Here is a 17357-nt window from a genome sequence, read left to right as displayed (position 1 = left end):
AAAAAAAAAAAAAAAAAAAAAAAAGGAAGCCCATATGCAGCCCAACTGGTGAACACACCTGTAATCTCAGCACTCTGGGAGGCTGAGGCAGGAGTATTGTAAGTCTGAGTGTAGCCTGAGAAACTTAGTGATTTAGGGAGACCCCCTCTCAAAATAAAAAATACAAAGGACTGGGGATGCAGGTCAGTGCAAAGGCCCCGGGCTCAGTCTCTAGACCATGTAGAAGTCCACGCACCTAGTACTTTTGGAGGAGGGTGACTTTCCAGGGAAGGCCAAGGTTGCCTCCTTTCTGTGGCCACCCACCCATGAGCCACCTGCAGGGCCCCAGCTCCCATTATTTCCCACAATACCCTAGGGCCTGAGGTCTGTTTGGAAATGAACCCGGATGGATGGTGCCTCCCCCAAGGGACTCGGGGGGTGACAGAGGCACACGCAGGGGAAGCCTGGCAGACGCAGAGGACAGCATACAGGGAAGGCAGCTGCGAGCTGTGGGTGAGGACTCACAGACATGTAGGACCGAGTCCCCACGAAGGAGTTGGCCATGGAGTCGATGAGCTGTCCGCTCACCCCAAAGTCACACAGCTTGATCTCCCCCCGAGAGTTGACCAGGATGTTGGAGGGCTTCACATCTGGGGACAGGCGAGTGGGGTTGAGTGTGGCCTGGCTGGCCCTACCTGGCCACTGGGCTGGGCTTGCAGGGCCTCCTTACCTCGGTGCATGATCTGGTGCTTCTCTCGGAGGTACGCCAGGCCCCGGAGCACCTGTGGGCCAAGGCCGGGTGACAGGTAGCGAAGCAGGGCTCCCACCCTGTTGACTCCCAGAAGACCTAAGTGGCCACAGCGCTTGGGCCTGGCTGAGGCCAGGACATGGGCCGAGTGACAGGCCACCTGTGCCCGCGTGTATGAGCCGCCTGGTCCTCACATAACCCCGGGACAGGCCTGCACGATCAGGGTCTCCATGTGACAGAGGAGGGGCTGAGAATCAGGTGCAGCAGTGCACACCTATCATTCCAGCACTTTGGGAGGCCAAGGCGGGAGGAGCACAAGTTGGAGCCCAGCCTGGGCAACTTAATAAAACCCTGTCTCAATCAAGCAATAAATAAAAAGGCTGGGCATGGAGCTCAGTTCAAAGGCCCTGGATTCAATGCTCAATACCCGCCAAACACACAGAAAATAAAAAGCCTTTGGACTTGGGCAGGGAATACCGGGAGACTTACCGCAATGCTGACTTTCCCCAGGATTTCCTCCGGGATCCGCTTGGCTTCTTTCAGCACCTGATCTAGGGAACCACCGTCCTGGGAGGCACAGGGAGGAGACGCTGCTGTGGTGGGAGTGAGGAGGGACGGTGGGCGGCATTCCCAGAGGGAAAGCAGGGGGCAGGTACAGCAACGAGGTGCTGCCCTGGGCCGGGATGAGGGGCTGTTCTGTTACAGGCAACGCAAGCCAGGCCACCTGAGGACACAGAGAAGGGACGGGTCCAGAGGCCCCGTGGACCCACGGACTCTGTGCAGGCAAGAGGGGCTGCTGGGCTCAGGACCTGAGTGGTGGCGACAGGGAAGCCTGAGCCAAGAGCACACCCTGCAAACCGGCTGCGGGGAGGCCGGGCTGGGAGGCAGCGGCCGTGTCCGGTGACTCCCCATCCTCCCAACAACCCCACTCCCATCAAGGGGAGAAGACACCGGCCTGATGCCCGAGGGCCCCACAGAACGGTGCCTGGGAAGGTGAGGACAGGGTGCGTGGGCACTGAGCCCCCTTCCTATTTCCCACTTGGCACCGTGCCAGCATCCCACAGGACACCTGCAGATCACCACCTGGTTGGTGCCTCTTGACACCCGGGTGTAACCCCAAATCCACCTGTTGGGCAAGGAGGCAGACACAAAGTGTCTGGCATGGGCTGGCTGGCAGCCAACCTGAGGACCAAAACCACATGTCGCCTGCCCGACTGCCCGAAAGGCCCTAGGACATAAGGAGGTGACATGGACACCTTCAGTTGCGGGCCAGACACCGGCCACCTCTGTGCTCCACAGACAGGAAACCAGAACCCAGGAGGTGAAGTTGAGGAGTTGGAACGGTCCCCAGTGCACTTCCTGGGACCCCACAGCAGCCTGGCTTTCCTCACTTCCTTTGGGGACAAGAGGCGTGTCCCCTCTCCGCCCCAAGCAAACTGGGAGGTCCCTGGAACCCACAGGTGACCCCACCAAGCAGCTCTGGGCAGGTGACAGTCAGTTGGGCAAATGGGCTGCGGGTGTGGCCCAGGCTGGGGAGCCGGGGAGGAACCGGGCCAGCCAGGCTTGCAGTGAGCCAGTCGGGCCGGGTGAGCAGGAGGTGGGCGTCCTGTTCTGGTTGTGGACAGAACGCAGGGCCTTGGCACTGAGCTACGGCTCTGGGACTTTGACTTTTCCTTTTCTTTTGAGAGAGAGTCTTGCTAAGTCACTAACTTGCCCAGACCGGGCTTGAACTCTTGATTCTCCTGCCTCAGCCTGGATTACTGCCTTGGGTTTTGTTTGTTTTTGTGTTTTCTGCCATGGGACATGTGGCCCAGGATGGCCTTGAGTGCACAGTGATCCTCCTGCCTCAGGATCCCAGTGCCACACCGCACCCAGCTTGCCCTCTGCTTCTAAAAAAGCGATAGAAGAATTTTTTAAAAAACCTTTGTTTTCTTTTAGTTTAAAACTGTAACCCTGCTGTCTAACACACCTTAGCTGATTCTTAACCATTCCCAGAGTTGCGACAAATGTCAGCTGGAAGAGGAGGAGGACGAGCGCGGGGAAGGGACTTGGGGCCGGGCCTCTCCTGAGGGTCGCCGGCTCCTCCCTGGCCAAGGAGCCAAGGGCGGGCTTCCAGGGCACTGAGGGTGCTGAGCCGTGAGTGCCCCACGCCGGGAGCTCCCGCAGTCCCCACAGCCACACTGCCCCCAGACGCGCTCAGTGTCCCCTGGGGGAAGGACAGCCACGGTGAGACCCTGGCCTACAGCTGAAATACCCTGAGGGCAGCAGGACGAGCAGCTGGCCTGAGTCACGGGCCGGATGTGACCTCGGAGATTCGGCAACTAGGGCTCTGTGACCCCAGATCTCACTGTGTGATCAGGCACTGTGCTGTGTGTTTCAAATGCTCTTCAAGTTGTACTGTTACTCAGCAGGCAGCGCATGAGTACAATTTCTCCCTTTCTCAATCTCTGTCTGTCTGTCTCTCTGTTGTGGTTCTGTGGGTTGGACCCAAAGTCTCTGCACTGAGCTACATCCCTCTCTGTTTACCTCTTAAATGTACTTTGAGACAGAGTCTCCAAAAGTAGGTTAACTGCCCAGGCTGGTCTCCAACTCTCAGTGATCCTCCTGCCTCGGCCTCCCAGAAGTGTGTACCACCACACCCAGCAAGAGCACTCACATCAGTATGTGCTCACATTATCCCCACTCGCCTTGCACACCTAGAAATGTGCTTTGGGCTGTTCCCAGCACACTGGCTGGTTTCACTCAATACTAAGAGGTGGCCGTGTCCTCCTGTGCCTCCCTGCATAGGAGGGAGAACTTCCTCCAAGGAATGCCCTGGATGGGGCCTCTGCACGCTCCATATGTGGGCAGCTACCTGCACGTGCCCGTCGTCCTACTGCCTGTTGGGGTCACCCGATGTTTTCCACAGGGACCCGGCCGGCCCTGCTGTTCCTAAGCTCCAGTCAACAAGAGGACAGATGGTGACAAGGGTAGGGTGATACTGCAGCAAGTCCCGGCTGCCCGGGACACCACAGTTTAGACCTGGGAGTCCCCAAGGCCCACATGCTGGAGGCTGGTGTCCTAGGGAGTGGGGCCTAGTGGGTGGTCTTCAGGTCACCCCTTGTAGGGAACAGCACAACACTGGCCTCTTCCCTTCCTCTCTTACTTCCTGGCCATGAGAGGCATGTTTCTGCTCCGCCAGTCCCTCCTGCCACAACACACTGCTGCCACAAGTTTAAAAGCAGTACAGGGGTTGGAGATTGAGCTTAGTGGCCCTGTGCCTGCCTTGCAAATGCAAGGTCCTAAGTTTGATCCCCAGTACTGGGAATTAAAAAAAAAATGCTGAGGCAAGAGGATCATGAGTTTGAGCCTAGTCTGACTGTACTGTGATTAGTTATATCAATCTATAAGTATTATCAATAAATACTAAGCTTAGGTATTAATTTTAATAAGGCCCTTTATAATTTAGGAGCCTTTTCTTGTAGGCCGGAGTTGGACTCGAGACCGGAAATGAGAGACAGTGTACACACAGGCTTTGCTGGGACAGAGGTGGAGGCGCCTCTTAAATTAGGGACCCTCTAGCTAGGTGCGGTGACGCGTGCCTATAATCCCAACATTCAGGAGGTGGATGCAGGAGAATGCCATGAGTTTGAGGCCAGCCTGGGCTACATAGCAAGGCCCCATCTCAAAAGTAACCCCCCCAAAAAAGGGCCAGGGATTTAGCTCAGTGGCACTGTGCCTGCCTTACAAGTGCAAGGTCCTGAGTTCGATCCCCAGTAACAAACAACAACAACAACAACAACAACAACAAAACCGATTAGGGACACAGGAGTACTGCTGGGGCCTGTGGGTGGCTTGTCCCTGTAAAACCACAGAAGTGGTCTCTAATGGAACAGCGTGGAGGGGAGGTAGGGGAGACTGGGGCCTGGGTAAGCCCTGATCACAGAGCAAGAGGTGCCCCTTCCTCCCACTGTCCGGTGTCATACTGAGGCTCGAAGCCCCCTGGAAGCCAGCAGACACCCTGCCACAGTCTGGGCCTCCCAGCTCCCACACCTGGGTGCCGCGTCACCCCTCTCAGTGCACCCCAGCCACCTGAGGTCTCCGCCCCAGCAACAGAGAAGGGACTGTGACAGGCGCTAACCAAGCAGGTGGAACGTGATGGGAAAGAGGCAGAAGAGCTGGAGGTGATGGAGCCACACAGCAGCAGGGGGCGGCAGCAGGACAAAGACTGTCACCCGCTTAACACACTGCAGGTGCCGGGCGCCACCCGAGGCCTGACCCACCCTGACTGCAGCCTCAACCTCAGGCCACAGAGGAAGCCCTGGAGCCCACCCCATTCCCCCAGTGACAGGTGGCACAGAACATACACGGAAACCTCGGCACACAGGGGAACTCAGAGAGCACCCTGGTGAGGACAAGGCTAGGGATGCAGAAAGGCGAAAGGGTCCCTTGACCCCTCCAGATTGACCTGGCCCCACCCAACAACCCTTGCCAGCCGCCCTTGCTTCAAGATCAACAGCCCTGGGCTGGGGATCTAGCTCAATGGTTTTGCACAAAGTCCCGAGTTCGATCCCCAGTATTACAAAGGAAAAAAACAAAAAAACAATACAAAAAAAAAAACAAGCAAAAATAAGAACCAAGACAGATCACATAAAGGTACAAATTCCAATGATGAATGTCATTATATTGTATACCTAAAATGTACCCCCCACCAAAAAAAACCAAAACCACACAAAAAAACAGCCTGTTTTGTTTTTTTTTGTTTTGTTTTTTTTTAACATACTGGGGATCAAACTCAGGTCCTTCTGCTTGCAAGGCAGGTGCAGGAACTACTGAGCTAAATCCCCAGACCCAAGCCTCTGTGTTTTTTTTTGTTTTTGTTTTTGTTTTTTTACCAGTAGGAACCATGGGCATGCGGACCATACCTGAGCATGTCCCGCTTTAAAAAATTATTAATTCATTCATTCATGTGTAAGGATGAAACTCAGGGCCCTGAGCAGGTCAGGCAGGCTGAGCAGCATCCCCAGCCCTTTTCATTTATTCATTTAGTTTGAGAAAGGATCTCACTAGGAGGCTGTGCTTAAGCTTGTGACTCTCCTGCCTCAGCCTCTCAGAATGCTGGAATGAAAGACACGCCCCACCACACCTGGCCTGAGCACGTCTTTAGCGTGCAGGCTGTACACACAACTTCCTGTCCCAAGTGCCCAGCATCACTGTGAAGCAGGAGCCCACAGGTCCTCAGAGGGGCCTGTGGCTCCACAGTGCTGGGGACACTCACGGGCACACAAGGCGGGGGGCAGGACGCGAGGCTCCCCGTCCCATGCAGGGAAGCAGGAGGCCTCAGGGAGTGGGCACTACAGCCCCCAGAGCCCTTTCTCCTGCCTTTGCCTTTGACCCTCTAGGACCCCAGGACTGTGCAAAGATATCCTATCCACAGGGTTGGGGTGAAGGCCAGGACCCCGCAGCTAAGAGGCGGCTCTTGCTCAAATTCATTTCCTGCCTTCCTTACAAAACCTTCACCGAGGCCTGCACGTTGGAATGGTGACCTGACCCCAGCCGATATAACAGCCACCGCATCCTGGTTTTGCAAGGAGAGCCGGCAGTGCGGCCGCTCCCTGTCGCCGTGGTTCGCATGTGTGGCAGGGGTGGCACTTCCTCCGGGCGGTGGTCGCCGACCGCTTCTGCTTTTGGTGCACTTGATCCCACCCAGTTCAAGGTTTCACAGCCAGAGGGGCACAATGGAGGCCACCAAGGGGTATCCACACCCCCACCCAGCCTGGCTGCCTGCTCAATGGCTCCCGAGGTGCTGCTCCCTCAGAGGGCAGAAGACTGTGCCCTTGGACCAGCAGCAGCTTTACCTCCCCGGGCACACTTGGCCCCACGGAGACCTGGTCTCTAGGCCACAGGGCACCTGCCCACCCTCACCCGCGGCCCCGCCCTCACCATGTGCTCCATGCAGATGCTGATCTCCCCATCGCTGTAGAAGGCCCCGTAGAAGCCCACGATGTAGGGCGAGTTGCACTCATGCAGCACCTGCAGCTCGCGGATGATCTGGTTGCGGATGGCCGGCTTGATCTCCAGGTGGATGAGCTGCAATGGCAGGGAGGCCGGGCTGCTCGGGGGCGGCTGGGTGTTGGCCCCAGGCCCTGGAGCTCTTCACAAGGCCAGTCAGGACCAACCCAGGTGCTGGGCGAGGTCACTTCCAGGCTGTGCCCAACAGAGCCTCTGCCACCAAGGCCCATGCTGCCACCCATGAGAGCCGAGAGGGGACCATCCACATCCAACACGGGGGGGCAGTGGACACAGGGAGGTCCGTCTACTCGGGAGGAAAAGCTGTGGGGCTGTGGATGCGCCCTGAGGACGCCGCGCTCAGTGAGACGCCAGACACAGAGGACGCAGCGTGGGGCTCCACGGACAGGAAACGCCCCGGACAGGGGCCTCCCGGACAGGGAGCGGACTCAGGGGTGCCGGGGCAAGGGGGGAACGGGTGACCGTTCATGGAGATGAACAGGGCTTCCTACTGGGCTGATGGAAATGTTCCAAAATTGACTGGGTAATAGACATACAACACTGTGAATACCCTAAACTAGAAAAGCCACTGTGGTAGATGTGATGGTGCACTCCTGTAATCCTAGCATTTGGAGGCTGAGGCAGGAGGACTGCACATTTGAGCCCAGCGTGGGTAACACAGAAACTCAATAAATCCTATCCCCAAATAAACAAAAAAGACCTCGGGATGTCACTCAGTGCAAGCGCTACATCACTGGTACTGAAACAAAATAAAACCCCAAGAGCTACATACACGTTAAAAGTGGTGCACTAGGCAGTCTGAGTCACATGCCCACAAACTGTCAAACCCCGCTGCCTCCGACGGGCAGACTTGGGCAGGCCGGCTTCACTTCCTCCAGACAGAGGCCCCAGGCTGAGGTGACCCCAGGACCTGGCCTCAGGCCTTCCAGAAGCTTCTCACTTCCGTTCCGTGGAGCCCATGTGGACAGAGACCAGCCATCAAACTCATCACTTTTCAAACACAGGAAGCCAAGGGGGCCCCTGGGGCTTCAGAAAAAAATGGGATAAAAGTGCCACAAGCGATCCCCAGCCACCGAGCCCAAGGGAAGGAAGCACCGTGGCACTGCTGGGAGGACCTGTGCCAGGTAAGCCTCCTGGATCATCAGTGTCAGGGGTGCCAGATGTGGCAGAGACTTCCCTCATCGACCTGTGGAGGTGGGGGGGTGTCTACAGGTGTCACCCATTGCTCCTACACCTGCAGTCAGGTGTAAGAGGGCAACCGAGGGGACGCATGCCCTACAGCGGAGAGCAAACTGGGTCAGACACCACGGGGCACAGATCAGTGCGGGGCTGGACAGCAGCACAAAGGTGACACTGGGGGCAGCTCTGCAAGGACAGTGGCCTTAGGAGTCACCAAAGGGACGAAGAGCTGCATGTCAAAGGTCATTAGGGGCTGGTGCAGCGTTTGAGGGCAGAGAGGCTGAGCATGGCTGCGACGCGGAGTGTGCAGGCCGCGCCCCGACCTCCCTACTCTCCCCGTCGGATCCTCACGGCTTCGGTCTGTGATCGGCCCATGCTGAACATGCAAAAAGGGCACCCGGAGGGCGCTCCACAGGGTCAGGGGGCCGCACAGGGCTGGCTGGTGGGCAGGCAGTGTGGACAGTCCAGGGCAGTGCTGTCCAAGGAGAAACAGTGTAAGCCCGCTATTTAATTATAAACCCTTTAAAAGAGGCTGTTGTGGCGGCATGTGCCTGTAATCCTAGCACTCTGGAAGGCAAGGTACGGGTCTGAGGCAGGCTGAGTGCAACCTGGAAAACTTAGCAAGACTCTGACTCATATTTATAAAAAAGGGGTTAAGGCCAGGGATTTAGTTCAGTGGTTCTGCTGCAAGCGCAACCAATACCAAAAAATCAAAACAAAACAAAACAAAACAAAACAAAAGGGCTGAAGCTGGGTGTGGTGGCGCATGTCTGTAATCCCAGCAGTCGGGAAGCTGAGGCAGGAGGATCACTGTGAGTTCGAGACCAACCTGGGCTACATAGTGAGTTCCAGTTCAGTTTCAACTACATAGTGAGACCCTGTCTCAAAAAGCCAAAATAAACAAACAAACAAATAAATAAAAAATAAATATGAAAAAGGGCTGAGCTGGCTGTGGTGGCACAAGCCTGTAATCCTAGCACTTGGGAGGCTGAGGCAGGAGGATCGATGCAAGTTTGAGGACAGTCTTAGCTATGTAGTGAATTCAAGGTCAGCCTGAACTGCGTAAATCGAGACCCTGTCTCAAAAAACTAAACAAAACAAAAAATGAGAAATAGGTTCTGTGCTCACTTTGGTAGCACATATACTAAAACTGGAATGATACAGAGAGGATGAGCACGGCCCCTGCCCAAGGATGACATGCAAATTCATGAAGCGTTCCATATTAAAAAAAAAAAATGTCTATTTTGTTATTGGGGGACTGAACTCAGGACCTTGACCTTGCGAGGCAGGTGAGGCACCACTGAGCTAGGTCCCCAGCCCCCCAAAATAAAAAAGGGCTAGCACAGTAGGTTAGAGGGAAGTAAGTAAATAAAAATCATCTGAGAGTGGCGCACACCTGTAATCCCAGAACTTGGTAGGCTGAGGCAGGAATGAATATCACTGCAAGTTCACCCTGTCTCAAAACAAAACAAAAAGCCACTAAGGTGAGTGATTTCCTTTCACCCACAGGTTGGGTTTTTCTAATCTGCAAATCTGAAACTTTTGTTTTGCAGCACCTGATGGTGGTAGGTGGTGGAACCCAGGGTCTTGCACATGACTGGCAGGTGCTGACCACATCCCCAGTTACTTGTAAGCACCGATGTGACGCTCAAGCAGTGTAGGATTTTGGAGGATTTTGGATTATGAAAGATGGGGGCCAGGGATGTAACTGAGCAGCTGTGTAACTAACTACCTGGCAAATTCAAGGTCCTGAATTTGATGGGGGGGGAGGGGGAAAGGAGGGGAGGAGAAAGAAGAAGAAGAAAAGGAGGAGGAGGAGAAGGAGAAGAAGAGGAAGAGATTAGGAAAGCTAAAGTTACAAAACCTAGGTAAATAGTCTAAACTCCAAAAAAATATCCTAATGGGGCATGGTGGCACATGCCTGTTATCTTAACAGTCGGGAGGCTAAGGCAGGAAGATCACAGTGAGTTTAAAGCCAGCATGGACTACATAGTAAGACTCTGTCTCAAACAAAACAAAACAAAACAAAACACCCAAACTGGAAAAATGTCTGGAACCCAATATATCAAAGAATTACTACTTTTTATTTTTTCTTTATTTTTGGCAGCTAGGGGTGGAACCAGGGCCTTTGCACTGAGCTACGTCTCCAGCCTTTTTTATTTTTTTTGATACTGGGGATCGAACTCAGGTCCTTGTGCTTGCGAAGCAGTTAGCTGCCAGAACCACTGAGCTAAATACCGGGCCCTTGTTTTTGTTTTTTTGAGACACAGTCTTGCTTTGTAATTCAAGCTGGCCTTGAACTCACTATGTAGCCCAGGCTGGCCTCAAATTTGCAATCCTCCTGCCTCAGCTTCCCAAGAACTGGAATTACAAGTGTGTGCCACCATGCCTGCCAAGCCCTTTGTATTTTTTTTTTTCCACTTTTATATTTTATTGCTTCAAACTATAGGAAATCTTTGGTAAAAACAAAAACAAATCTTTACAGTAACTTTACAAAGAGCAAGCTCTTTGTATTTTGTTTGTTTTTTGGTATCGGGAATCAAACTTGGGACCTTGCGCTTGCGAGGCAGGAGGCGGAACTAATGAGGTAAATCTCCGGCCCAAGCTCTTTATATCTTGAGACGAGATCTCCCTACATCACCAAGTTGCCTACACTGGGCTGGAACTTGCGGCCTTCGTCCTTTAGGCTCCCACAGAGCTGGGACTGCAGACATGCAGCATCACACCTGGTCACTCTAGACCTTTTTATTTTAAAAAATTTGAGGAAGGGACTCCCTAAGTTACTCAGGCTGGCCTTGAACTTTATTATTATTATTATTATTTTTTCCCAATAGCGTTTCCCGAAATCACTATGCAGTCCCTCTAACATGCAGTGATCTTCCTGCCTCAGCCTCCTGTGCTAGGATTACAGGTGTATATCACCACACCTGGCCACGTCCCACTTTAGAACTACTGTTTAGACATGAGATCAATTAAAAAATATGAGATTCTTTTTTTTTGATACTAGGCATCGAACTCGGGTCCCTGTGCTTGTGAGGCAGGCAGCGGAACTGCTGAATTAAATCCCCGGGCCTCACAGAGATTTTCTTTCTTTCTTTTTCTTTTTTTTGGGTACCGGGGGTTGAATTCAGGTCCTTGCGCTTGCAAGGCAGGCCACCAAACTGCTGAGCTAAATCCCTGGCTCCCTAGAGATTCTTTTTCACATGAAGCCTGCGAACTTTGGGTGTGCTCTGCTTACCCATATGCCTCAGTGGGAGTGACTGTGTCTCAGGGTCTGGTGGCCTCATCTGACCAGGGGCCACTATAGTCCCAGCCCAGCTCTGAACGAGACTAAACAATGTGACGACATGGAGAGCGCACGAGGCTTTACAAGACCTCATCTCAAAACATAAAGAGGGCTGGAAAGGTCGCTAGCTCAATGCGAAGGCCCTGGGTCCAATCCCTGGTACTCAGGAAAAGCTCGCGGCGTTTCCACCATGTTATAGCCTGGCCCCGCTCGGTACAAACTCTAAAAGGGGGAAAAGGACTTTTCTTGTCACAGCAAGCCACAGGAGGGAGGGAGCAGGCTGGATGCTGCCCCTATCCCGGGCTGGGTCTAGCATGATCACAGCCACATCCTAAATCAGGGGTCACAGACCCTCAGCGTGGGAGCTGGGATCCGGACAGCAGAAGTGTGACCCACACCATATTTGCAAACATTCATAGTCATCAAAAATGGCAAGGGCCGGGATTTAGCTCACGTGTTCTACTGCCTGCTTCACAAGCCAAGGACCCGAGTTCGATCCCTGGCACCCCCTCCCAAAAGGCAAGTGGCAGCCACCAGGGCCTGTAGAGGACGCGCCTCCTCTCTGGGCTAGAATCTTTTTGATCCCTCCTATCTGATGCTTGTCCACAGTGGGTGCAATGATGGAATCTAGGGACCATTCTGTGTGGCCTGATGCTGGAAGACAGCAAGGAGACAGGCTGAGAACTGCAGTGTAATGGATTCTGGACGCTCCGCCCCGACAGCTGTCACCATGTCAGGGTCCAAGGTCAACGGTCCTTCGAGGGTCCACACCCATTCCAGACCCTGACCCAACTGGGTCTTGGGTTTCTAACCCATATAGTTGGACTGGATTTATGTACCCCTGTACTGGGGACTGAGCCCGGGCCTTCACACTGAGATATACCCCCAACCTTTTTAAACTGTTTTATTTTGAGACAGGTCTTACTAAGTCAGTAAGCTGTCTAGGATGTATTTGAACTTGTGATCCTCCTGCCTCAGCCTTCTAGTGCACTAGGAAAACAGGCACAAGGCACATGCCCAGCTATGCTCTAGATTTAAATGAGAAAACATGAGGGAACAGCATCTGCTGTGGTAAGAGGAGCAGTAGTCAGTGGCTCTGAGCGTGCCTGTAACTGCCATCCTGGACCTGCACAGACAAGAATAGGAATGTGGACACAAGGCTGGTGAGCCAGGTCTCCCTGGGGACAAAGGGACTGAAAGAAGCCCAAGTGCAAAACAGATGCACCAACGTCTTTGCTGGTCTCTCCCGCCTCAAGGGACACAGGGATTTGGCTCCTCCAGCTCACAGGAGTACACAGGAAGGGACCAAAGGCCATAGTAGATAGCAGGAACATTTACAGACAAGCAAAATTCTAGTGCGATTTTCTCAGGCGTTGTAGATCTGCTGGGCTTGGCGAGCAGGTCACAGGGGCCAGGATAACCCTTGCAAACCATGTAGATGCTGGCCAGGTGGGTCCATGCTGCCCCACTCCTGTTCCACTCTGCATCTGGAGCTCTGGCTCCTGTGCCCCTGTGTCTTTTCCCTGCACCGCTGCGCAGGAGACACAGGTGATCTGCCACCTTGTGCATCAGGGACCATCCAAAAGGCCCCTTGACCACCCGAGGGACCCAATGTGCATAATGACTGGTGCTGTTCTCAGGATCCCTGGTGATCTGGGAGTGCAGGTCGGTGCTGCCCCAGCTGGGCAAAGGATGTCCACACAGAGGGGCAGAAACAGAAAGTGCTGGCCTGTGGATCGCGGGGTGTGGTGCGGAGTGCTCTAGAGGCTGGAAGAAGCATCTGCAGAGTGAAATCCCCACCGAGATCCACGGGGAGAGGGACAGAGCTCCAGAGACACTGAGGACCCTGCAGGGTGACGGGCTGTGGCTCAGGATCACACTGGAGCCGGGAAGTGGTTAGCGCAGTCCTCTGTTATGTGTAGGTCCAGTCCCCGGAGTCACACTCTCTCCGTCTCAAGTCCCCAGCCCTCCGGGGACTGTTCTCCATCACAGCAGAGGCTGGCCTGGAGCCAGTGCGGGCAGGCGGGCGGGTGGACAGCGCCAGGGTGTGAGGATGCCACAGTCAGGTGACTGCCACAGACTGGGCCGAGGCTCCATGTTTGCTCAAACCTCTAGATACCCAGACAGCCCCTGGAAGGTCTTTTTAATTTCTTTTTTTTCATGTTTACAATTGAACCCACCACCTTTATACTGAGCTATATCCCTAGCTCTTCCCACGCCCAGCTTTTAAATTCAAAGACAGGGTCTCATCAAGTTGCTAAGTTGCCCAGAGTGGGCTTGAACTTGCAATGTCCGGCCTCTGCCTCCCAGGGTGCTGGGATCACAGGTGTGCACCGTCCTGCCTACAAGAAGGTCTTCTCAGATGTGATGAACCCTTAAATCAGTAGACTCGGATTAACGCAGGTGACTGATGCAGGGGGCCTTGTCTAAGCAGGTGAAGGTCACAAGAAAAGAGCAAGGCCTTAGGACTTCAATGGAAACATAAGCTATTCCTTGAGGCTCCAGCCTGCCAGCATGGCCTACACAGTGCACGACGGCCAGACTCCATGATTTTGTGAGCCAACTCCTGCCTCTCTTAGGCTGGGTGTGAGGCTCAGTCGGGACTGCTGCCTAATGAGGCCCTGGGCTCCATTCCGCCAGGGCACACAACCTACTGATTCTGTCTCTCAGGAGAATCCTCACCGAGAAGCTGGAAATGGGTCTTTCTGGGGATCCAGGATCCCCGAAGGCAGCCAGCTAGCGAGGAGGCCTGGCCTCTGGCTGAATTTCTTTCCCACTTCCCAGGGCTCTACACACATCTCCACTCACCTTCCGGGCCATGATGAGGCCCGACGGTCTGTGCTGGACCTTGGTGACCACACCGCCATTGCCAGCTCCCAGCTCTGAGATCCGTTCGAAGTCGTCATCCTTGAGCTCGCCAACCTTGGCCTTCTGGGTGAGGAAAGCCTCAAGCCGCTTCTTCTGCTGCTCATCTAGTTCCAGTTCCTCCAGCTTCTTTTGCAGGTCCACTAGGTTTGCCCTGCAGGGAGCCCAGGGACCAGGGTTAGCAGAGACCTCTGACAGCCCAAGGCAACTCCACCCAGCTGGGACCGCCACACGGTGGGTATGAGCCAGGCCCTAGAGGGTGCAGAAAGGACAGGGACCTGATTCCTACACTCAACAGTTTACTAGCTGGCAGGAAAGCACTCTACCACTGAACCCTTTTCACTTTTTATTCTGAGGCAGGGTCTCCCCGAGTCGCTAAGCTGCCCAGACTGGGCTTGAACTGGTGGCCCATCTTCACCCGGGATGGGTGAAGATGGGGAACAAGTATTTTCAGTAGCTTCGGAGCAAAAAATCAGAAGCACGTGTAGAAGACAGATTTGTACCACGCATATATGAACACGAACCAAAAGGTGGACAGAGGGAAGGCTGACAGGAAAAGAACTTAAACAGTGCAGATGATTTCAGAGCACTAAGTACACCAGCATGCTCCTGCTATGCCCTTACACACTACTATTAAACAACACACGTGCAATTCCCAAGCCCAGTCAGAGACAGGCATGCTTGTGCACGCTGGTCATCTCGGCAGCCTGGGAGGCTGAGGCAGGAAGATTTCAAGGTCAAGCCTAGCCCTGGCAACTTAGTGAGACCCTGTCTCAAAGTTAAGGAAAGGAGAAAAAAAAAAAAGAAGAAGAAGAAGAAGAAAGGGGGCGCTGGCGGTGTTAACTTAGTGCAAAGGCCCTGGGCTCCATCCCCGGTACCACAAACAAACCAATAAATATATTTTAATGTACAACTGATACAGAAAGATGAACGCTTGCCAATTTTAATTTTTTTTGTATTAAGTCTGAAGTACACAATTGTCACAGCATGTTTCCCACCTTCCTGGACTTGGCCACGGCCGCCTCTCCACAGAGGAAGGGCTGACGCAATTGGGCTACGGAGCACAGGGCAGCAGGTCCAAGTTCAGGTCTCTACGGGAGAACAGGTGCCTCCGGGGGTCCTGGTCACCAAGGTTTGCTGCCCTTGAGATGCCAGCAGGGGAGAGAAGGCGGGAGGGTGTGCCGACAGGATGTTTCCAGTTCTGAAGTTCCACCATCACCCACTTAAGAGTCGTGAGCCAAGGGGCACACAGACCAGAGCAGATGTCACCAACCACCTGGTGAAGTCATCTGAGCAGGTGCTACAAGGAGCTGGCTGGCAGGCACCCCTTTCTGGGTGGGGGACACCTCACTGCATGCTATCACCCGGGGAGGTGGGTTTTATGGGGTCACAGCCCAGACAGGAAGGGCAGGCCCATAGGGGCTAAGTACCTTGCCCGAGGTAACATACCAGGAAGCCCCCGAGCCAGGGCCAGGAGCCTGAGCAAGTACCTGTGGCACACACACCTGTTCAACAAAGACCCAGATGTTGCAATGCCAAGATACTTGACAGGTACAAGCGAGGGACGGAGGCATGAGTATGAGTTAATGAATGAATGCATTATCCACTGCAGGGCCGATGAGGCAGCGCGGACGTGACATCAATGATGCATCTGGAGCCGGCTGGTTAATCCACCTTCAACATGATGGAGACTCAACTGGGGCCCTCTCTGTACAAATAAAAACACCCCGAGTCCCCAGGCTGGTTCCTCTGCAGAGGGAATTCTAGTAGGGTTAGATATCAAGAACCATGCAAAAGAAGAGCCTGGGTAAGAGGATTCTTACACAGTCGGGGAGTGAATTTTATTTATTTATTTTGTAGTACTAGGGATTGAACCCAGGGCCTTTGCACTGAGCCCCAGCCTCTTTATTTTATTTTATTTTTTTGGTACTGGGGATCGAACTCCGGTCCTTGCCATTTGTGGGTCAGGCTCCAGAACCACTGAGCTAAATCCCCAGCCCCCTCCCTTTTAAATTCTTTTTGTTTGCTTGGTTTGGATTTTTGAGACAGGGTCTTGCTATGCAGCCCAGCAGCCCAGGCTGACCTCAAACTTACTATGTAGCCCAAATTGGCACCTAACTTACAGCAATTGTCCTACTCAGCCTCATCAGAGCTGGGATTATAGGCCTGAGCTACTACCCCCAGTTGTATTCTTTACTTTGAGATGCAAACTCACTAAATTGCCCAGGCTGAGTCTAAACTTGTGATCCTCCTGCCTCAGCCTCCCAGTGTGCTGTGATTACAGGTACAGGACACCACACCTGCTGGACATGGCCCTATGTCTGGCCGTGATGTTGTTTACTCACATAAACATGCATCAGGAGTCCCTACCTCATCTGGGCTGAATGGTTAAGATCACCAAACACGCTCTCACTGAGACACACCACAAACACCCTGGCCAGTGTGGAGGGCAAGTGATATCTAAATATCCCTGTGGAATGACCCAGCACCCCCGAACCCTCAGGGACACCTGCTTACTGTTATTCCATTATCTAGGATACTCCTCACCCCTCTTTTCCCTGCAGGAATCTCCCCTCACTCTGTCCACTCGGACCTGCCCACCACTCCGATTTTGCTCTGTGGGACCTCTCAGCCTGTCACTCACCGGGGACCACCCATTTGATTCTGTCCTCTCAGAGACTTCCCCCATGCCGATTTTTTTTCCCCCCGGTATTGGGGATCGAACTCAGGACCTCGTGCTTGCAAGGCAGGCGTGGTGCCACTGAGCTAAATCTCCAGCTCTCCTTCACCCTAACCTTACTATTCGGGGACCACCCCGCCTTTTAGGTATTCAGGAAGGGTTCCTTGCACCCATCTTTTCCTACAGGGGCCTCTTCTTTTCCCCTTAGGAACCCGGGTCTTGGAGCATTTCTCAGAAACCCCGCCTTTCCCCCTACTCCCAGAACCCCCACCGCGTGCACCTCATCTCACGGGGCCCCTCACCCTGTCATCTCTCCTGCATCCCCAGATCACCTGATTTCCCTACCCAGGCACCCCACAGCCTATCTTCTCCCTATAATAAGGCCCTCCTCCGGGCCAGGCTTCCCTACTCGGGGACCCCTCATCCGGACTCATCCTCCCAGGGACCCCCTCACCCACGTCCCCCCGCAGGGGCCCCTTTCCGACTCGACACCCCCTCCCCTGTCTCCTCCCAGCGACCCCGTCACCCGGATCCCCGCTCAGGCCCCGCCCCCCACCCCGGCTCTAGTCCCCGAGGGTCGCTCCCGCTCGCCACTCCGTCTGAGGCGCCCT

At 54.1% G+C, this 17357-nt stretch overlaps 1 protein-coding gene and 1 non-coding gene across 2 annotated transcripts in view; one reads left to right on the top strand and one right to left on the bottom strand.

Moving 5' to 3' along the window:
- Map2k2 (mitogen-activated protein kinase kinase 2) overlaps positions 1-16755 on the bottom strand; it is a 22890-nt gene extending 6135 nt beyond the window's left edge. The window contains exons 1-7 of the mRNA XM_010635094.3: positions 16711-16755; positions 15065-15157; positions 14010-14318; positions 6650-6796; positions 1217-1294; positions 710-761; positions 505-629 (exon numbers count right to left, since the gene is read on the bottom strand). Of these exons, the coding sequence (XP_010633396.1) occupies positions 505-629; positions 710-761; positions 1217-1294; positions 6650-6796; positions 14010-14318; positions 15065-15157; positions 16711-16755 (849 nt within the window). The remainder of the gene's footprint in view (positions 1-504; positions 630-709; positions 762-1216; positions 1295-6649; positions 6797-14009; positions 14319-15064; positions 15158-16710) is intronic.
- Positions 9036-9142, top strand: LOC117284572. The gene has a single exon (XR_004515662.1). It is a non-coding gene; the product is annotated as a U6 spliceosomal RNA (small nuclear RNA).
- Positions 16756-17357: the final 602 nt, after the last annotated feature.

The sequence above is a fragment of the Fukomys damarensis genome, unplaced genomic scaffold, assembly GCF_012274545.1.
Source record: "Fukomys damarensis isolate Sample0158 unplaced genomic scaffold, DMR_v1.0_HiC HiC_scaffold_37, whole genome shotgun sequence".
In the NCBI taxonomy this organism is placed as follows: Eukaryota; Metazoa; Chordata; class Mammalia; order Rodentia; family Bathyergidae; genus Fukomys; species Fukomys damarensis.
Note: the sequence above shows the minus strand (reverse complement) of the source record. Positions and strands in the feature narration are given on the sequence as shown.